This window comes from Pholcus phalangioides, unplaced genomic scaffold (assembly GCF_987345545.1).
Source record: "Pholcus phalangioides strain wild (caught in Gottingen) unplaced genomic scaffold, Ppha-v1.0 ptg000021l_1, whole genome shotgun sequence".
NCBI lineage: Eukaryota > Metazoa > Arthropoda > Arachnida > Araneae > Pholcidae > Pholcus > Pholcus phalangioides.
The window spans coordinates 3,053,557-3,076,530 of NW_028301614.1; the positions used below are offsets into that span (position 1 = coordinate 3,053,557).

At 38.0% G+C, this 22,974-nt stretch overlaps 2 protein-coding genes across 4 annotated transcripts in view; one reads left to right on the forward strand and one right to left on the reverse strand.

Annotated features, from left to right (window-relative positions):
• The window catches only part of glu (structural maintenance of chromosomes 4-like protein gluon), a 57,432-nt gene extending 43,592 nt beyond the window's left edge, over positions 1–13,840 (forward strand). For all 3 annotated transcript variants that reach the window (XM_089248924.1, XM_089248923.1, XM_089248922.1), the window contains exons 23-27: positions 537–710; positions 3,470–3,655; positions 8,418–8,650; positions 10,905–11,088; positions 13,501–13,840. In XM_089248924.1, coding sequence (XP_089105050.1) covers positions 537–710; positions 3,470–3,655; positions 8,418–8,650; positions 10,905–11,088; positions 13,501–13,734 — 1,011 coding nt within the window. In that variant the 3' untranslated portion in view covers positions 13,735–13,840. The remainder of the gene's footprint in view (positions 1–536; positions 711–3,469; positions 3,656–8,417; positions 8,651–10,904; positions 11,089–13,500) is intronic.
• An 89-nt stretch (positions 13,841–13,929) lies between these two features.
• LOC149070491 (rRNA-processing protein UTP23 homolog) lies at positions 13,930–22,879 on the reverse strand. The gene is made up of 3 exons (XM_089248925.1): positions 22,579–22,879; positions 19,429–19,595; positions 13,930–14,234 (listed from the first exon to the last, which is right to left on the reverse strand). The coding sequence occupies exons 1-3, from the start codon at positions 22,793–22,795 to the stop codon at positions 13,968–13,970; spliced, it is 651 nt and encodes a 216-aa protein (XP_089105051.1). The 5' UTR covers positions 22,796–22,879; the 3' UTR covers positions 13,930–13,967.
• Positions 22,880–22,974: the final 95 nt, after the last annotated feature.

Below are 22,974 nucleotides of genomic sequence, written 5' to 3' on the forward strand. Positions count from 1 at the left end.
AACTCTGCAACTTTGATGTGGACCAGTGACATGAATTGCGCAATTTAGAATATTTCAGGCAGTGCGCAAGTTCTTTACAAGTCTGGACAAAAAAACAGAATTTCATGGAAATATTCTTTAATACGGGGTCTTCAACTGCTGGACTGTTCTAGTCTACAAAAAATTTCACCCAGTTCTAGTACATAATTTTAGATTTGATACAAAATACACCATCTTTATGTTGGTGTTTTTTTTTTTGTCAGCCACCAGAAACTCTTTAAATTAAAAAAATCCTATTGCTGCTATTTTTCCTTGTATAATAAAAGTATGCATTTCAAACCCCTGATTGACAAGTCAGTCCACTTTTACAGATGCATTATTTTGTCATGTCTTTATCTGGGAAAGAGTTTCCACTGTATTACAGTATTTTTTACCTCTGTCCTGATCAATTTTACATATAAATACTTTCATGATCTCTGATAGATAAGATGTAGTTATCAAAAACAAAAATATTATGACTTATTTAATTACCTAAATGCTGTGTGTCAATTTTCTAGAGAGAAATGGATGAATGGAATGAAAAGAAAAAAGCTATAATGGACGAGTTGAGCAAAATCAAAGATGATGTTTTGCAACTGAAGAGTGAAGGAATCGAGATAAAAAACGAGCTCAAACTGAAGGAAAATATTGTGAAAGAAAAATCTGATAACTGCAAGCACATAAAAGCTAAGGTTGGTGTTTATTTCATCCCATTCCAGCATATAAAACAGTTTTTGGCTTTGAAATAATGCCAGCATAATCAGTATGGTGTATGATGGATACATTGTGCTGGGGACCTGACAAATTGGGGAAAAATGTAGGTGCAAGCCAAATTTCTTGAAAAAATGGTGCATAATTTTTTCCTGACTTTCCAAGACAATGAACCTTTTCCATATTTGCAGGCATGCTGACTTGAATTCCGCTAATTTTTTGTTGCCTTTTTAACCACTCTGTAAAGTTTAAGTATAATACCAATACTTTACCATGACAACCTGGATCATGCTATTTGTCAAGCCTTGATATAGTTGTATAAGGTGTAAAAAAAAAGATAATTAATATCATATAGTATTTTGCATAACGGTGTGCATGCAAAATGCTGAACAAAAAAAACTTTCCAGGAGACAAAAAAAAACAAATAGCAGAAATAGATATATTGTTTCAATACACAGAACAGTTTGTAATAACGTCATAGCTCTTATTCTATTGGTCAATGACATTTTTACAGAACATGTAAAAATTTTAGTGTCAAAAATAATTGAGAATTTCGACATGATATTTTCCATGCACACCAACGATATAAATGATCGTGCAGAGGAAAATTACATTGCAGTCTAACTTATTATATTAATATTTTTAAGTACAATGTGTCTGCAAGTTGCTGGATAAGCATTATAACGGCAATCCCAAGATATATTGTCTTCTTAAAACCCTCTAATAAACCCTCAGAAATCTCGATCCCAGCAAACTCTGTACAGAGAGCTTGGCCTGATAACATGTTTTACGTAACAGGAGAAAGACTGTACACCACCCCCATCTTTCAAAATTGTATAGAAATATGTATGTGTACGGAATAAATGACAGAGTACAAAATAAAAGTGATAGAGTATTTATCTTTCTTTTGTTATTAATATTGTGGGTTTTTATTGGGGGGTAGTATTTATCAATACACAAGATCAGAAAAGAATGTTCTTGAAAACAGGTGACAATTTCTAGAAGGTTTGGGGATTTCCACTATGGCAGTTATAATGCAGATTAGGAATATATTAAAAACCACTTAGAGGGTTAAAGGTCTTTCTCCAAGAGAAGTGTTGCACTGTGATTCGCTTCTCTTTCCCCCCCCCCCCCCCAACAAGATTTTATATAAAATTGGAATTGCACATGATGGATAACCCTACACATTTTTTTTGTCAATATAACCATTACTAATAATGCAAATTGATGATCCCTGGAAAAAAATAAGCATGTATGTATGTGAATTGTATGCATCAATTGTTTAATGGATTTCTAAAAGTAATCCTCTCAATTTAATTTTTGCTAAGAGTAAAAATGCTTTAAAGCCATATCAGAATCATAGAACAATACATTATTTATGGTATACTTGTATATTACGGTAAGGGAGCATACACAAGAACCACCCTTACAGGAAAGAGGCACAGGCAATTCCTTGCAGAGGAATTTTACATACTACAGATTTTAGCAAAAAATTAGATTTGGAAGAAAATTTTTTCTATTTATTTTAGATCGAAACTTTAGATTTTCCCTTATCCTTCCAGGTGTCATGTCATCAATGACAGCAGTCTCTTTTAGGGAAAACACCTATCGAGGGCAGCCATAGTTCACGGAACCTACCTACTCAATTGAAGATGTCACTTCAGTCGAGTAGTCATCGAAAAATGTCTTAGTCACCGCATTTAAGCATACTGGCAACGATGTGACTTTGTTCACTTAGCATTTATCAGGGGGATAGTCTTGGTTGCCGACATCCTTATACAAATACAATACAAATACAAATACAACGCCACAACAGGCAAATTGCCCAACGAGGTGGCTGACTTAAGAACATCATGGATCCCCGAGCCCGTACCTACTACTGCTACACCACACATGCACACCCCCCCCCCCCGCGGAACCCCCCAACGAATCGGTACATGCGGGAATGTGCGTGTACGTGTAGTGCAACCTGACGTAAAGTTTGTTTCTGTGTAATGCTTGTTATGTGTAGTGCTGTCATCTGCCCCCAGTTTTACTAACTATGAGTGAAGTGTTATGGTTGAATATTTGTACTGTTTGTAGGACTGCTGCTCTCTGTGGCGAGACTTTTTAACGGGGAGATCGTTAAAATCGACAATTATTATTGTAGTCTATCAACAACCCTGTGGCAAACACAATAACAGATGATGTGATACCACCAGAACTTTTTCGTCAGCAGCCTTATATTTTGATGTTTTCTATTTTCTCTGATCAAATGTCTTCAAAAAGAAAATATACAACTGCTTTTGAGAGTTTGTATACACAATATTATCATCCATCACTTATAGCATCCATGATGCTTATATTCTGCTTAGAGGCTACCCAGGACCTGCCTGGGGGTAGAGGTACCTTTTCTCAGTTGATTAAAAAGAATTCCAAAAAAAAACAACAATGTTTTTGATCGGGTCCATGAGGACAATTGGAGATCCTTTGGAAAATCTCTGGATTTCTTGGATTCCAAAAGTCTGCATGTCTGTGTGTAGGTTCTTATCATGGCAATAAAATGACGAATATATGACATGTAAAAGCATGCTTGCTGGATTTTTGTGGGAAAATTGCAGGATTTGTACCTTTTGAAGGTTGGCAGGGCTGCATTTTTATTTTGCCAGTTGATTGAGTCACTATTTCTGTATAATAAACTTTTCTTTGTATTTGGTTTTTTTTTAAATTCTTCCTTAAAAAAACACTTATTTTTCTAAAGCTCTCAAGGCTTGAGCTTCAACCGATCGATGATGACGATGAACAGCCTAGAACCTTACCAGCCTACACCATTGAACAGCTTCGTGAAAAGCAAGGTGTGAATATTATCATGGAGATTGGCCTAATTAAAGAACAGATCAGCAAGATGAAACCCAATCTTGCAGCCATAGCAGAATTCAAGCGAAAAGTAAGTCATCTTTTACTTTGATGATCAGTTGAAGACAGCCCAGTTGTGTATGGTATGAGTAAATTTAGATGCTCTTGTGCAGGGCAGGGAAGAAAATTAAAGCTCTTGTTAGAGACAGCAACAGGGTAGGCTAGGCAAGGCAAAGTCCTTTTTGATCGGGCCACGCTCTAAAATAGTCAACATTTTGATAAGAGATTTGTCCACTTAACAGATCTTATTGCTAAACATTAAAGAATTGAATTGTACACTTTTTCAGCGATTGATTTAAAATAATAAATAGAAAACATCCAATCTATGATATCAATAGTAATATATTTTTTGTTTAATAATGTCATTTTTTGTTTAGGGTTGTTCCTCTCGATAAGCAGTTTTTTCATCTACCTACCCACCTGTTTCTACTGCTTTTGCTTTCCGGTGATATCGAGTCGAACCCTGGCCCAAGGATCACCCATTTGCCCAAAGCTTCCCAAATTCAAACGTGATCAAGTTCCCTTTCTGACCCTTCGAAAGTACCAGACAACCCTGCCCCCTCCAATTCCTCCACCCTTCTCAATATCCAGGATACCCAACTTGCCATACTAAACCAACTCACGCTCTTATCCCAAAAGCAAAATTCCTTTAGTGTCCAACTCAACGGATTATCTGAACGTCTGAATGTGGTACAGGACAAATTTCTACCTATTGAAGATCTCCAACACCAAGTCCCAAACCTCTCCTTGGACCTCTCTAAACTTCATTCTTCTCTCTCAAAGTTATCGACCTAGAAGACCGCTCACGTCCGTCAAACCTAATTTTTCGCGGCATACCGGAGGAGACCTCGGACATTGAATCTACCTCGACCCTTGAATCTAAAATACTTAAATGCTGTTCTGACCTTCTAGAACTCAAAATTTCCACCTCAGACATCGACCGTTGTCATAGAATTGGCTCTAAGAGAATCCTAAGCCCCAGACTTTGAATTATTAAATTTAATTAATTCAAAACCAAAACTGAAATCCTTAAAAATTCATTTAAATTAAAAAACACTAGTATTTTTCAATTTCCGAGGACTTTTCACCTGAGACATGCAGGCTACAGGGGCAAATCTGGAGGGGGGGGGGCCTCCCAAAAATACAGCGAGTCCGGTCTGAAAGTTAAACTCGTTAATAACTTTGCTCTTGTCAATAACATCAAATACATCTGGGATCCCAGCGTTAATGATATTATCCCGTTTTCCCAAACCCCTCCCAGTATTACTCTTCCTTCTGACCTTCTTCTACCTTCACCTCCTCTCCCTTTAGTCCCCACCCCTCGAACCCTCACTCCTCCTTAATCTCCCATTCGCCTCTCTGAAATAATCTCTTCAGAATCAGAACAGTTAATACAAGAAGCATAATCAATAAAATATCTTCCTTTGAATCCATCCTGCTGGCTCATAATCCCAAATTTCTAGCGGTTACAGAAACTTGATTGCATAGTAACATCAGCAACACCAAATTTCTCTGCCTTTCGTAAAGATAGAAACACGCGGAGGAGGTGTTGCCCTTGTTTTCAACCCTAGGAAAATCCCTCTTGAATCAAATATTGAAATTGTCGGTGCTGAATGGCATCATCACAACTGCACCCCCATTGCAATTTTCTCCCTTTACATACCCCCTGCCTCGGACCCTCACTAGTTCATTGAACTTGAAACAATACTGGACTGATTTCATAATTCACATCTTTTAATTATAGCCGGCGATTGGAATCTACCCGGTATAGATTGGCATAAAATGCAGTCCCTCTCGGGAAACCATGGTATTAACAATAGAGTTCTCGGCATTTTCCTCAAATTTAACCTCGTCCAAACCATCTTGGAACCCACAAGAATATCCAATCACTCAATCTCCACATTAGACCTAATTGCAGTTTCCAACAAAATTCCGGTTTCCCATTTTTCAGTGTTTGATGGCTGTTCCGACCACAAAATCCCTTTTTTATATTTCTTTCTTCATCATACCATCCCTCCTTTTAATCGCGCCAGAAAACTCAACTTTAACAAGGCCAACTACCCTCTCATGCAAAATATCCTTCGTACCCATTTTCCAGATTTCATCTCCTCTTCTAACGATATTCAACGTTTCTGGAGTAAATTCAAAGCTGTTATCGATAAATGCAAAGCCACTGTTCCTACCAAATGCTCCTCATCTAAAAGTTTCTTTAACCCTTGGATCATCCATCTGAAAAGAAGTACTCGACGTGACGTCTCTAAACTCAAATTTAACAGCTCCTCTACACTCAGAAACAAAATCTCGATCTCCACTCATAACCTCAAAGACCTTATTTCTTGCCACAAATCCAACTACCTATCCCACTCATTGCCTACCTATCTGAAAACAAATCCCTCAAAATTTTGGAATTTTCTCCGCCCCAAATCAGCAGGTACCTCCTCGCTCAAAACTTCCAGCTCGGACCTAACCTCTCCCCTTGATCTAGCCTCCAAATTTAACCGTACATTCTCTTCGGTTTTTTCCTCTAATCCTACACCTCTACAACCCCCCCCCCCCCAATACTAATTTTTTGATTCACTTCATAACTCCTGTCCCATCTCCTTTTCTAAAGCTGGTCTCCTGAATCTTCTAAAAAAACTAAAACCCCACTCTACTGTTCCCTATGGGGTCCCCAATCATATCCTAAAATTCTGCACCGATGAAATTTGTAACTATCTCCTCATTATCTTCAACATCTCACTGAATACTTCTAATGTACCCAATGACTGGGAAATAAATAAGATAATTCCCATCCATAAAACTGGTTCACTGTTCCACCCTCTCAATTTTAGACCTATCACAATCACCTCCTCTTGCTGCAAGCTCTTCGAACACATAATTGCCAAGAATATCCGTACCCACCTCGATTTGATTAACTTTTTTTTCCCTAACCAACATGGATTTCGATCATTGTTATCTGTATCTACCCAATTAAAACTTTTCATACATGACTTAACAGACTCCAAAAACCTCCAATCCGATATCATTTTCCTAGATTTTTCCAAAGCATTTGACAGGGTGCCCCATAATAAACTTCTACTAAAACTTTCAAACCTTGGTCTAATTGTTCAACTGCTGAAATGATTGGAAGCCTTCCTTATTAACCGTAGCCAGTTTGTCTCGTACAAGAGCCAGAACTCCTCTTTCCTTCATGTCAAATCTGGCACGCCCCAGGGCTCAGTTCTCTCGCCATTATTATTTCTAATTTACATAAATCATCTACCCGACTCCATAAACTGCCGCACCAGACTCTTCGCTGATGACTGTGTCATCTATAAAACAGTGTCCAATTTTTCTGACCAAGAATCTCTCCAACACAACCTTAATATTTTTTCCAAATGGTGCCCAACCTGGGAATTACCCCTCAATTTCTCAAAAACTGTTTTCATGAAAGTTACCTGTAAAAGAATCCCCCACGACTTCCCCTATTCTATAAACCGCTCTTTGATCTCAATTCTTCAATTCCTTCTCACTGGAGGACCCCTTGTTAAAAAACTTTGTGCATTTTGTTACAGTTACTCCCTTCACTGTTAATGCTTTTTCCTGTTTTGAAACACATATTGCAGACCCCTTTGCAACCTTTTGTATACTACCTTTTGAAAACCACTATTTAAAATACAGTGATACCTCAGCTAACGAAGTTTTTTGTTTTTGTTCAACCAACGGATTCTGCTAACAAATATTTCTGTTGATATGGATGCACATGCTGAGCTGTCTGTGAGATGAGATTTCATGCCAATCATCATAAAATTTTGTCACTCGAACCAGATTACTTCATGCCTGTCTTGAAATCACTTTCCAAATGTATCTTCACTTCTCATAACGTTTTTGAACACTTTCATGAAAAATTAAGGAAAGAAAATTTAATAAAAGGGATAAATATTTTCAGTGCACATGGTTATAAGATTCCTGACATCAAACAGAAAGATCTGTTCTGACAGTGCAAGGCTTTCATCATCAAACTGAATGGTTTGGACATTCCAAGAGCTTATCTTTCCCACCAGCATTAGTATCAGACAGAAATGAGTTGACCACATCTTGTAAGAGGACACTGATGAACCCAACTGTGTTGTATACATAGTGTAAAATGAGATCTTCAAGTTCTCATATATTCAATTGTCAGGCGTCTGTCTAGCCAAAATCTGTTTTCTGGACTTCACAAAATTCCGGATCTGAAAAAAAGACCCTTCACAAAACACAAATTAATGAAATCTTAAGTTTGACATTTCGTTTCTTTTGTGATAAATTAACAGGATTATTTTATTTTCCACAAAATTATATATTTCTCACAAAATTAATGACCCCTTTTCACAAAAATAAGTGAAATTTTCACTAAATCAGGACCTCAGAAAAAAATTCTGCAGACCCGATTGTAATTTCAGTGAGTTTTTTGTTTTTCCCCTGTGCTTTTTAGGTGTTTTATAAAACTAATCTTCAAATTTTGGTAGTACCTGGAAAGAATTGAATAGTAATTTCATAGTAATCTATGGGATATCTCGTATTTTTGCTTACAAATGTGGTTCTGGAACGAATAATCTTTGTTAGCCGAGGTATCACTGTATAATGGTATGAACTTCCCAAAATCAGGTTTAAGTTGCTGCATCTTCTCTCTGAATGACAAATGGTAATGTAGAAGCCCACTCCCAATTACAACAAGGATATATCAGTTTCATTAAAATATAATATATGCTATAAACACTACTTAGAGTGAAATTTCTTTTTTTTTTTTACTAATGTATCAAATTTCTTTTCAGGCTGAATTGTACGAAAAAAAACTGCAGGAGTTAGAGGAAATAACAAAACAGCGAGATGACATGAGGAAGTGTCACGATGATTTAAGAAAGCAGCGCCTAGAAGAATTCATGAATGGCTTCAAAATAATAACTTCTAAGTTGAAAGAGGTCTATCAGATGATAACTCTTGGAGGTGATGCTGAACTGGAATTGGTGGATTCATTAGATCCTTTCAGTGAGGGGATAGTTTTCAGGTTAGTTATATGTCCCAAAAGAAAAAGTATTATAAAAATATTTCTCCAGAATATTTAATTAAAAAACGGTTCCATAACTTTCAATTATAATTTCTCCTCATAGAATACTCTAAATTAAGTGAAATACATCAGAAGATGGTCTTGAATTAACTTATTTGGTAAAAACTTTACAGTTGTGTATTGATTTTTAGCCAAGCAGGTCTGGGTAATGACTATCGCTGTCTACCAGGAACATCTGGGGAGACATCCGGGGACATAGTGTATTTGGACTTGACATACAAATGTGTCTTCGAATAGCAGATTTCATTCTAATTGTAGACATACACTTATATTAGGCCTATGGGCTCAAACCGAAGTATTAGTCACCTATGGAAATATTGCATTCAAGCTTAGTCTGCTTGAGTAGCACTGTACATTTTGTTTGATCATTTCTGTTCTGTCGCAGTGTTATGTAGTCACTTGTGCTATTTTGTTTTTTATTCAGTCTGTTTCAAATATATATGTTGGCCAAAAAAGATTGTAGTCTAAAATTTGTATGAATTCATTTATAAGGCCGAAGTTGAACATACCAAAATCTTGAATGATGGGAAATGACGAGTCATTTTTTCACTCTCATGTTTCACAGAAAAATTTTTTTTTTACTGCAGTAAATTTTTTGTTAATGTTTTATGCGATGAGTTACATGTCGAGTTACAAACTTAATTTACTCCTAAAATGCACCACAAAAATCTTCTATAGTCACCTCTCAACTTCACAGATCTCCAATGTGTGAGATAGGAAAATTTTTAAAAACAAGTCCCCTGCTCCTAAACAGTGTCATTCCTTTGAGTGGCTTTCCCATTCATGAACTAATTGTTCAAGTCTGAGTAAAAATGTGTGTCACGCATCTACTGTATCTTGAAGTAAACTCATTAAAAATAATGGAAATCTCTAATTTTTTCTACATCACCAGAGCATTGAAAGTCGTGAAAAAAATTGGTTTTTGCATGATACATTACAACATATGGCACATATTATGCAGAATTAAAGTAGTTTTCCTATAAAAGGCAAATACAGTCGGACTCGCTTATAACGAACACAGATGATATAAATTTTTACATATAACAAAGTTTTTTAGAGTCCTGTAAATTTCTTATTGCTTATCTATGCTATTTTAATTGCTTGTAACAAACACTGATTGCTGCAAAGTATGCCTATAATGAATTTTCAAACATAACATTGTCACAAATTTCTTTGTAATCTTATCTAAATCGTCCTATCTGCAATTGATAATGTCTCCTTTCTTTCCTTGGAAGACATATTAGTAAGGTTGTTTTGTGGACATTGTAATTCCTATTTTTCTCCTTTAAATCTCATTTTGTTAGCAGAAAACCTCATTAGGAAGAAAATATTGAGGTTATTTATTCTCAAGAATCTAACCTCCAAACCACTTTTAGTGCAAATTTGCCATTCTCAAGCTACATTCTGGCATTGTTTGTGGTTTCATCATTTGGAAATTAATTTTGAGAACATGCAAGTGCAAAACACTGCTTTATTGCTTCAAAAATTGTAGCTATACAGTTGGTTGAAACTAAAAATGTATAAAGGGAGTGAGGTATCAAAAAAAAAATTTTTTTTTAATGATTCCAAAAAATGAGACAAATTTTTTCGAGCATCCCTGCTCTTTCTACAAGAAAAGGCATTACATATTTTACATGTATATATCTGGTAAAAATGATTTGGACACAAAATCTTCGAACTCCACAAAAATGCCAATGGGGAAAAAACCAATGATTGGACACATTTTCGTTAATGTATTCAATTAAAAATTTTAACTTAATTTTAAATTTTTAATCATTTTTTCCTCATTTTAAAAATGCTCAGATTACTGAAAAATGGGAATTTGTGCATGTAAAATGTTTTAAGCATTAAAATTATTTTGCTTAAGCACATTTTCCAAGTGTATCTATAACAAATAGTTTCACTGTTTTTTTTTTCTGACTTTGTTATAAGCGAGTCTGACTGTAATTTAACAATTTCTGTTGGCTTGTTTAAAGCACTCAAGCTGTCGCTTGTCAAGTGAGCTTCTTTCATTTTTTTTAAGCTCATAAATTGAATGTTTGATTGCCAGTTAAACTTCATTTAATATTTTTTGCTCAGGACTCAATGTACATTAGTATATTTTTAAGGTTGTACACATGAACTGTATTCAAAGAAATCAATAAGTGAAACTTTGGTTTGTCAAACAAATGATTTTCCTTTTTTTACCTTATAGTGTGCGACCGCCAAAAAAATCATGGAAAAATATCAGTAACTTATCTGGAGGAGAGAAAACATTAAGTTCATTGGCTCTGGTCTTTGCTTTGCATTATTATAAACCCACACCTTTCTATGTGATGGATGAAATTGATGCCGCTTTGGATTTCAGAAATGTGTCTATAGTTGCGAACTATATAAAGGTATATACCATCATCTCCTTTTTTTTTGTGGGTTTTAATCCATTTCATAATATTTGTATTGTGTATATCACATCAAACTTCCACATAAGAAATTAATTATTCGATTAGCTCCACAACACCCATGCTAGCAACAAATCTTTCAGAGATGTAAAGGTACTCCCAGGTATTTTGAATGATATAGAAGAGCAAGGAGTTTGTTTCACTTTGGATTTTCTGCTTACATAAACACACAGCAAGAGGGTTAGCTAGTCTTTCATGGAATTGTGCTATGAATGCTGATCCCATTGTCAGAGTTGTCTTAACAAATGAGTCAAAATCAAACGCTGGATCTTAAACTATTGAAAGATTTCATTAATACATATATGCACATATAAAACAACATGACCTGATTCACTGTCTGACTGATTCATTGCTGAGCCGAAACCACTGAAGCTATCGACATGTAATTCTGTCAGTAGTTTTATTTTATAATCTAGACTCCCAAATTTTTTTTTTTTTTCAAAATTGACACCCTTAAGGTTATATTGGGCAACATCGTCGAACTCGCTGAAATTTTGGCCAGTAGTTTTATTTTATTATGTAGAGACTGACTAAGAAAGGATTTTTTAAAATTAAACCCTTGGAGGTGTCTTAAGGAAGAATTACAGAATCCACACTAGCAAAGCTTAGGGTAACAGCTAGTGTATATAGTGTGCATAGCAAACAGGTGGTATGTCATTTTACTGGAGAGCCATTGATCCTAGAGGTATACTTCCAATTAGAAAAGGTTTCCTAGATAGCCTGTAGTACTCATGTCATTCATGTTTCAGGGGGTTGTATAGGTATTAAGATAAAAAAAATTAGGTTTTTATACAGTCCCTGTGTGTCCCAAAACCCAGTTAGAAAGTTGTTGCCCTGTCTCTTCTAATGCCAAGGGGGAAAATCCCATGTTTCTAAGTGCAATATTCACAGAGATATTTTGGACTTAGAAAAATAGAGGAAATTTGGAAAAAAAAAACAGTGTTAAATGCTTGTAAAACGATTTTTCCATATTTAACGCTGTTCTTTTCCTGTTTTTCGAATTCGAATATCTCTGTGAATAATATACTTGGAAACATGGATTTCTTTCGTTTCCATTAGGAGAGGCAAAGCAACAGCTTTCTAATTGAGTTTTGGGGGACACAGGGAAGGAATGAATGTTCTCACAGCATCCCAAAGAATAAATTCCACAACTGTTATTTGTCTAATTACTGCATGGTTAATTGTTTATGCAGGCGATGCATGATGCCAATGTAAATCAAAATGGCACTGAGTAAGGTGCTGCACAACCATGATAAAAGTTGATTAACATGAAAAGGGGAATTTTTTGCCCCCAGTGGTGAAGCAGATACTTGGCGCTAGCGCTGTAATGGTTTGCACATCAACTGGAGCTAAATGTCGCGTGGCCTTCCTCTACAGGGGTCAGTCAAGGAGTGGCACACTGACTGTATAAAAAGTTTTATTTATTTATTTTAATAACTGTACACAACTCCCTGTGACATAAATTACATATCAAAAGCACTACACATTATTTAAAAACTTTTTGTGATTGGAAGTGTTTTTCTATTCATGAGCACTGCCTGTACTCATCATCAAAAGAAGAGCACCCTTACAGCAAGTTTGACACGCGAATGCATGAAATTAGGATGATTTCAATCTTTGAATGCAATGTGTACAAGTTGTTTGATTGGAATTGTCAATCAAGTGCTCGCAAGCATGAAATCGGACACGAGCATTGAGCACTCTGGATGGTTCACAGAGCACCGGATTGAAGATGCCTGCTCTAGGATCAATGGCTCTCCAGTAAAATGCCGTACCCCGTGGTTATTTCCCAATATACGGTATACTTTTCTCTCGTCAAGTTTCAGATTGCACCAAAACAGAGATCTGAAATAATCTTTTCTGTCCCGTTTTTGAACACTATTGGGTGTGAAATTACACAGGTAATTGTAGCAAATACTGCCAAATCGGCTGTGGTGGTTAAAAAGAAAGTCGCCAAGCAGCAGTACACTATGTATTGGGAATTTACCCACAAATGTCTCTTGGAACCACAAAGACACAGTGTGTGTGTGCTCATTTTGTATAATCACTGGTTCTTAGTGTCTGTTTGTAAACTTTTGTGTCTATCCGAAAAAATAAGTTAGAATGTAGCCATTAAAGTAACCTTGAGAGAAAGTGAACCATCAGTTTTTAATTGTGATCACATAACGCTTGGTAGACAACAAGGTGAATGCACAGTTATTCTACTTATATCTACATGTTTTATGGTATATATTTGACCCATATTACAAGAAATATCTCGTTTATGAATCAAATTCTGTTAAATACTTATGAGTGATCACTCCAATTTTCCTTATATAGAGTATTATTTATATAGTTTTTCTCACTTTTTAGGAAAGGACCAAAAATGCTCAATTCATCATCATATCCTTGAGAAGCAACATGTTTGAATTAGCAGATCGCCTCGTCGGGATTTACAAGACTCACAACTGCACAAAAAGTTGTACTATATCTCCACACGAAATCGTGGAACAACATGACAGTGATTTGAATGAAAACAACGAAGTTCAGCAAGAGCCACCAGCTCTTCAAAATGGTGTAAGCAATATGCCAGAAGTTGAAGCGTGAGAAGAAAATGGGAACTCTGATCATCTGTTTATATTAACACACACACATATTTCAAGTTTTATAATCATTTTTTACTCTCGAATTAAAAAAAAAATTTTGCACGTTCTGTTGATGTTTTTTTATATCAAGAGGTAATTATCTTAAACAATTCCAGGATGTAATAAGGTCATTTAGAACAAAAATACATATCAAAGGTAACAAAACTCAAATCTATTTATTCATAAGTACAAAAGCTAATCTTGCTTTGCAGCCGGAATTTTCTTTTTTTTCTTCTTGCAAGATAAAGGATTTGGTTCTTTAACTTTTTTCCTTCTCTTTGCCGGAACTTTTTCCTCTCCGAAAATTTCCCTCTTCATCGATTTTATGACAGACATGTGATAATCAGTGCTTTCACTGCTAGCAACTTCCCTTTGCGTTTGATCAGTATGTAGTACAGCAGGTTTCTCCAGAATAATGGCATTGTATTTGATATACAACAGCGGTACATTCAAAGATCTCATCTATTAAAATAAATTTATATACAACATTGTTTTAACGGCCAAAAATAGTATCATGTAACTATACAGATAAATCTATAACTTTCCAGTTACGTGTGGGTGATATTAAAGTGCACCAACATTGCCTGCACAACTTTGATGTGAAGGGGGCAGGTCTTGAGAGAGAGATAAACGAAACGAGCAACATACTGGCTGCATTACTGGATAAATTTTATATACACTGAAAAGAGCCAAAAAAAACTGGTACACCTGCCTAATATTGTGTAGGGCCCCCGCGAGCACGCAGAAGTGCTGCAACACGACATGGCATGGACTCGACTAATGTCTGAAGTAGTGCTGGAGGTAATTGACACCATGAATCCGTAGGAATAAGAGGGGGTGGAGATCTCTTGTGAACGACATGTTGCAAGGCATCCCAGATATGTTCAATAATGTTCATGTCTGGGGATTTAGGTGGCCAGCGGAAGTGTCTAAAGTCAGAAGAGTGTTCCTGGAGCCACTTTGTAGCAATTCTGGACGTGTGGGGTGTCGCATTGTCCTGCTGAAATTGTCCAAGTCCGTCGGAGTGCACAATGGGCATGAATGGGTGCAGGTGATCAGACAGGATGCTTACATACCTGTCACCTGTCAGAGTAGTATCTAGACGTATCAGGGGTCCCATATCACGCCAACTGCACACGCCCCATACCATCACAGAGCCTCCACCAGCTTAAACAGTCCCCAGTTGACATGTAGGGTCCATGGATTCATGAGGTTGTCTCATTACACGTAGCAATTGTATTACTCGAAGCAATTGGAACAGAGACTCGTCAGACCAGGCAAAGTGTTTCCAGTCCTCAACAGTCCAATGTCGGTGTTGTCGGGACCAGGCGAGGCGTAAAGCTTTGTGTCGTGCAGTCATCAAGGGTACACGAGTGGGCCTTCGGCTCCGAAAGCCCATATCGATGATGTTTCGTTGAATGGTTCGCACACTGACACTTGATGGCCCAGCATTGAAATCTGTAGCAATTTGCGGAAGGGTTGCACATCTGTCACGTGTAATGATTCTTGACAGTCATCGTTGGTCCCGTTCTTGCATGATCTTTTTTCAGCCGCAGCGATGTCGTAGATTTAATTTTTTATCGGATTCCCGATATTCACGGTACACTCGTGAAATGGTCGTACATGAAAATCCGAATTTCATCGCTACCTTGGAGATGCTATGTCCCATCTCTCGTGTGCCGACTATAACACCACGTTCAAACTCACTTAAATCTCGATAACCTGCCATTGTAGCAGCAGTAACCAATCTAAGAACTATGCCAGACACTTGTTGTGTTATATAGGCGTTGCCGACCGCAGCGCCGTACTCTTGATTGGTTCCATATCTTTTTATTTTATTTGCATACGCATGCCTGTACCAGTTTTTTTGGCTCTTCAGTTTATATCAGATACTCATGCTACATCTCCCGAAATACAAATACAACGCCACAACAGGCAAAATGCCCAACGAGGTGGCTGATAAAAAGATGGCCATAAAAATATGGATGTCATATATTTAAAAAAAAAACAGCAACCCAATTAAAAATGCAATTAACACAAATTATAAACAATATATACAATGCCCATAAAGAATACGTATAGTTGTCTTATTCTAAGTATGGATAGCTTCTCGATTTACCCCAACATATTTATCGTATTTCTTTTTAAACGTGTCAATTGTGTTACAATTTACTACCTCCGGGGGTAAGCTATTCCATTTATTAACAACCCTATTAGAGAAAAATTCCCTGCGACACCATAGCCTTGTCCCTCACCAATCGATACTGGTGTCCCCTTGTAAAAGCAGTCGATTGGCGGTGTACTAAAAGTTCATGATCCATCCCATTGAAAATTTTGAACACTTCGATCATATCTTCTCGACACCTGTGTTCATCCAATGTAAACATATTCAAAAAATGAAGTCTCTCTTCATAACTCAAGCCCCAAGTGCCAATAAAGAGTATTAGTGTAGCTCTTCTCTGCACCCCTTCAACCAAGTCTATGTCCCTCTGTAGGTATGGTTTCCAAAACCTTACAGCATACTCCAGTCCAGGACGAACTAAGCCTCGAAAAAGCGGAAGAATGACTTTAGAAGAACGCGAAGAGACCTTTTTGAAAATGAGACCAAGCATTCTATTCGTTTTTTTGACCACCGTTGAACAATGTTCAGAAAACCTAAGTCGCTCGTCAATGAGAATTCCCAAATATATTCTTATCAACGCTAAACGTCATACTCCATTCCTGTTTAAATTGGTCTCGAGCAACTCCCTATCGCTTTCATTCCCGATTACCCCCCATTAGCTTCACGTCATCTGCGAATTTGCTAGTAATCACATCGATACCCTGATCGAGTTTATCGATAAAAAGTGAAAAAAGTATGGGGCCAAGGACACTTCCTTGAGGAACTCCGCTTGTGACGTCTGTCCAACCAGAGAATTCCCCATTCACCATAACTCGTTGCGACCTATCTTAACCACGATTCTACCCAATTCAGCAAGTTGCCCCCAATTGCAATCTCCTGTAAACGCTTCAAGAGTTTGCCATGTTGGACCTGATCGAATGCCTTCTGGAAATCATGGTAAACAACATCAAAATTTTTGCTCTTACCGATAGCTTTAGTCACGTGATCATAGAAGCAAAGGAGGTTAGTTACACATGACTTCCCCTTCCTGAACCCATGCTGATTATCCGACAATACATTATTCTCGTCTATCTCAGTCACAAACTGCCTTTTGATGATAATTTTCAAAATTTTCGAGAGGGAGCTCGTCAAACTCACTGGACGATAATTTGACACCGCTTCTCTACTTCCCTTCTTAATTATTGGAACAACGTTAGCAATCTCTTGGGACGATACCCTCAGCAACACTACTCCTCTATATCTGTGCAACTGGCCCCAAACAATTCATTAGCACATTCCCTGAGGACCCTGGGATAGATATCATCTGGTCCTGGTGCTTTGCTTGCACATACATTTCTTAGAAGATTTAGGACCTCAACGTCTTCTACTTGAATATCGTTGAGGGTTTTATTACCCCATTCAACACCCGTATATCGAATATCATTATCTCCATTAAAAACCGGCGCGAAAAAGTCATTGAAAGCACTACACATGCCTACATTGCTCTCTACCATAGAGCCTCCTATCGAGGTCCCCTTACATCCATTATTGACGTATCGAAAAAATGATTTTGGGTCAGAGCCAATGTTATCTGCCAAAATAGATTCAACTTCCTTTTTACTATCCCTTATCGCTTTCTTCAACAGTCTTCTTTTATCAGTAAACAATGATAGGTCACCTCGTCCACTTTTATATTCTCTGAATGTCCTTTTCTTTTCAAGATACAAAAAATTTTCAAGCACCAACTTAAAAAAAGTTTCTTTCATACTGATTTCCAGATGAAAGGTTCTCCCAATCAATACCTGGGTAATTGAAATCGCCTAGTATGAGAACCCTCTTACGCTTACACATGTAATAGAAAACTTGGCGATGCAGTCACAACCAGTTTTTTTTTTTTTTTTTGTCCAAGTGCAGACTTTATTTACTGTTTCCGAACACATGGTGTGCACTAAGATTTAGAACACAATTTCTGAAAACTATTTCTAATATCCTATTACTTGAATTTTGTGAGAATTTTCATACCCATATCGACGTTCAGCAATCCTATCTATGGCTTAACAGAATTATTTGGCTGTAATTGGCTACTTTGCTTGTGTTTGACGATTTTTTTGGCTGTAATTGGCGACATCTCGTATGGATCTCGATTTCCCTTATCGAAAATATGGCCGGCCTAGGCTTTAGTCATGTGTGTATTGATATTTTTCTATTGGAAAACTTTTCGCGGGCCGAATGGATGCCATGGGTGGAGATACGCCCCCCCTCCCCATGTCAAATGTGGAGTCCACTGATCTATCTAATGTGTATATAAATTGACATCATCGTGCCCTTTTAGACTTTCAAGTCTATCTTCGCCTATGAATGGGAGCTGTTGGCGGGCCAGGTGTACCTCATGTATGGTGGAGGCAAAGCTGGTTAAAGAGTTTTTTGCTCTTTAAAGTGGTGGCCACTAAATTGTATGGGGGGCCCTGCACCAATTTCTTTTTCCTCAGTTCTTCAGACATAAATTCAACCTGAAATTAATATGGGACAACTACCGCCATCTAGGTACACTTCACAATAAAATCAGTCAAAGCTATACAGCTTTGTGGACGGACTACACTCAGTTAAGACCGACCATATTTACATCAATAGTTGGCCAAAAAAGATTGTAGTCTAAAATTTGTATGAATTCATTTATAAGGCCGAAGTTGAACATACCAAAAACTTCTTGGTTCTAACTACTAGGTAGATGGCAGCAAGACCTGGAGGACTTAAAATTCAGCTGATATTGATGATCATCTACATATTTCCCAGGAAAACACGGGTTTTCAAATACGGAGAAAACATGGGCAATCATCTGCATTTTGTTTTTCTAGATAGCAGCATAGGTCCTACTTTTCTGTTCGTTTGAAACATTGGTTGAGCTCTCAAATTTCTGGATAGATGGCAGCAAGAGCTTCAGTTTTTCGTTAGATTTCAAATTGTATTACTACTACTACACTTTATTGACCACATTTTCCCGGGAAACACAGGAATTTTCTTGAATACAGAAAAATACGAGTACTTGCCATCCTCTTCAAAAATTATGCCAAAGGGGAACAAAATATTGTTAATTACAACAGAAATTCTCTGAAAAATTCACCAATGACGTGAAATGAAGAGCTCATGGGGGGAAGGTCAAGATGATTATGATGATGATATACCATATACACACACACACACATATTATAGAGGCCTATAGGTCACCTGCATAAATGACATACACAAAGAAACAGGTGGGAGCAGAGCTTATTATTCGCCATAAGAAACAAAGAAAAAGCCCCAGCGCTGCAAAAATTATACGTCCACTACTGGTCACCCTTGCACACCTTTGATGTTTAGGGGCAATGCCTTTCCCCCACCCCTCTGTATTTCCACCCATGGAAGTATTGTTATCTGCTGAACATCCTTTTTGAAAACGAAAGATTTGACATTTCTAACACTTTGAACCCAAAGGGTGATATATAAGTTTTGCAGAATTGTGATTGAATTTTTTAAAAATGTAAATATTATACTCAATAAAACCCTTGATCTTACCTTTTCACTCAGTTCTGGATCTTGAGTGGCAACAAAGTAATGCTCGTTATTGCCCTCGGACACCATATCTTGGAGACACTCAGAAGCACAGACAGGACTTTTCTGATGTTGGCATTTTCTGACTTTGAACTGCTTCAAAATAAGCATGGCTCCATATGCAGGAGGACCTGAAGGGGGAGGGAGGGGGCTGTCATCAAATATTGAAAAAAAACATGTATTTGAATTTAATATCAAATGCAAAGTGACCGCCATGCTCTGGAGGCCCCCTGGAAACCAAGTTGGTGAAGAATCCGCATCAGAGGAGGATTTATGGTTTTGTCACCTGTGGACTATATGTAAAGCTTACAGCTTTTCTCGGTCACTCACTTACCTACTCCCTCTCTGTTTAAGATTTCATTTATGGTCATTTATATGCTTGCACGCTCTCTACTTCACTCCTTAAGTTGATTACTCTGGCCTACTAGTACTACTTCACCACACACCAACTCCAGTCATATCGCCATACAGCAATTTACTACAGATCCAGTTAGGATGGAAATGAAGGTGCCAACTATCAGTGGTCGCCTCACGTTTGGTGGAAAGGAACTTATCATCTATGTCCTTGATTGATCGAACCCAGGGACCTGACGGCAACCTTCGTGGTGTTAGACGAACATCTTACACTGCTCATTGACTTGGATTTAGGTTACACTTTTGGGCATTTACATGCTTGCACACACTCAACAGGTCACTCTTTTGGTTATTTACAGAGTTTCTCTCTGTCTCTAAGTAAAGCTTATGGTAATTTATACGCTTGCACACTGTTTTGACTACTCTCACGTGTGCACACTCTAGGTTACATTTTTGGTACACACTCACTAGCCTAGATCTAGGTGACACTCTAGGTTATATTTTTGGTACACACTCACTAGCCTAGATCTAGGTGACACTCTTGGACATCCATCTGTGTGCACACTGTTTTGGCCACTCATACTTTTGTGCACTCTTGTTTGTTTGTTTAACACCACACACGTCCCTGGCAGATCATCATAAATATAAAATACAAAAATAAATACAACTCCACAACAGGCAAAATGCCCACCGAGGTGGCTGAGAATGTTCTCTAGGTCACTCTTATAGTCATTCACAAGTCTGCGCACTGGTTTTGTCCTTTGCACACTATCTAGGTCACTGAGCAACCTATAGTCCCTGTTCTCTATAGAACACCCCTTCAGTCATACACATCCTTACACAAACTCTAGGACATTCTTTTGTAGCTGAAGCCAGGTTTTTCCTTGAAGCAGGTTTCTACAGCGAGTGAAGCGTGCAAATGCTGATTGGTCAAAAACCCTAATTTCAGGTTTCTAACCTATCAGCATTTTCGCGCTCCACAGAAATTCTACTCCTAGGAAAACCCAGATTTGTCTTTTGTCTTTGCTCTTCAGGCCTTTTTTTTTGTCAGTCACATGCTTGCAAATTCTCTTGGTAACTCTTTTGTTTGCTCACAGACTTAGTCCCACAATTTTTAGGCAGAGGCAGGTCTATGGTTTTGAGCTTGTCTCACATTGACTTTCTTTGACTGCACACTGTTTGGTAACTCCCATAATTGCACAAGATTTTGGTCACTCACATGCTTGCAAACTCCTTAGGTCACTCACTCACCTAGTCCCTCGCTCTCTAGGTAGAGGAGGATCCATGGTTTTACAGCCTGCAGGCTTTAAAAATTTTACCACTCTTCTTCCATTTTGGTCTTATTTTCTTGACCTCTCATTCCTAAAATTTGATGCTCCTTCGAACTTGCCACCCTGGCCTACAAAGTTCCCTCTGTAATCATACAAGATAGAATTTATGTCTCTAAACTTTTTTTCTCAGTCTATATAAAGGATACCTTTTTGTTGCCAAGTTTTCCACTGCGCCACAACAGCTATATGTCACCACCATCCTCTCTGGCACATTTTTAAGTCATTGGGTGTTTCTATTGCCCCCACTGATAACCCTTGTAAATAGCACCACATCAGGTTTGAAAAATATAGTTGCTAAGCTATGGTTGGGAATTTACTATATTTAAAAATTAGCCGCAGGGAGTTGTGTTGGCAATGAAAAGTTATACCGTTTTCTGGGAATTGACTGAGAAACTATTGAAAAAAAAAGATTTGAAATAATATTTGAAACAAATGTTAAGCTCAGTTTTCTTAGAATCAGGGTTTTCTGTGCGGCGTGCAACGTGAATTGCCCATCGAGGCACGCCGTCCACCCACCAATAACAAAAGTGGTACTAGTTTTCCTGCAGAGCACAATGAGCCTCACACCAGCAATTTACGTTGAACATAATTGGCCAGCTGCTTTTGGAGGTGTCAAATGTGTCGTGCGCCACACGTTTGGCCAATCTTCCCTTCATTTTGGTTGTATTTTCTTTCCCTTTCCTTCAAACTGGAGCTAGGGAACGACCGACTAGTTGATGCCAAGTAAATATACTATACAGCCACCCTGTGCTGAAGCTGGGTTTTCCTAGGAGCAGGTTTCCTGTGCTGCGCGCAACGCGTCCACTCACCAATAAGAAAAGCAGCATGACTGTTTTCCTACAGAGCGCAATAGGCCTCCTGACAGCGCTTTATGTCGGGCGTGATTGGCTGACTGCTTCTGGAAAGTCAAATGCGCCGTGCGTTTGGGGAGGTGGTCCAATTCGGTTCACGCGGCGCAAAAAAACCTATTCTTACGAAAACCTGGCTTAAAGCCGGGTTTTCCTAGGAATAGGTTTGTTGCGCAGCGTGAACCAAATTAGACTATTTCGCACCGACAGAAACGTGTTACATAATCACGCTATGCGTTTGTGTTTTCCTAGCGAGGCGCATCAGATCAGGGCGGCTATGTAAAGTATATGGCTTTGGCATCAGCTACTCTGTCGTCTGCATGCTCCGGTTTGAAGGGAAGGGAAAGAAGACACAAGAGTAAAGAGAATATCGGCAAAACCACGGTGCACGACGCATTTGACTCCTCCAGAAGCAGTCGGCCAATCACGCCCGACGTAAAGCGCTGTCGTGAGCCGCGTTGCGTTCTGTAGGAAAACAGTCATACTGTTTTTCTTATTGGTGAGTGGGCAATTCACGTTGCACGCGGCAAAGAAAACCTGCTCCTAGGAAAACCTGGCTTTAGAAATAAATTGTGTTATACCTAGAGATTCTGTTTCGGTGACGGCGCAGGCAGTTGTCACTAACCTGACTTCGGCGCCGAGATACTTCGGCATCTGTTCCTGGATCTTGATTTTGCACTTCAGAGCCTCGTGGCAAAACGTCCCGTCCACCAAAATCTGATACGGGGATCGGAAGTCGAACTTGTGCTTGTAAAAGTTCAGATACCTGCGCACTTTTTTCTGCCTGGTTATTTTCATCGTTGTGAGTTACATACAATTAGCGGACGAGAAAAGTCGAAACTCGCGTGTATTTTGTTTACTAATTTTAGGCTGGTTCGAGACGGCTTTGACTTTGATCTCAGTCAAATAAGCAACTCCAGAGTAAAATAATATCTGATCAAAATTTATTGGGGGCAAAAATTGCTTTTATATTCGAA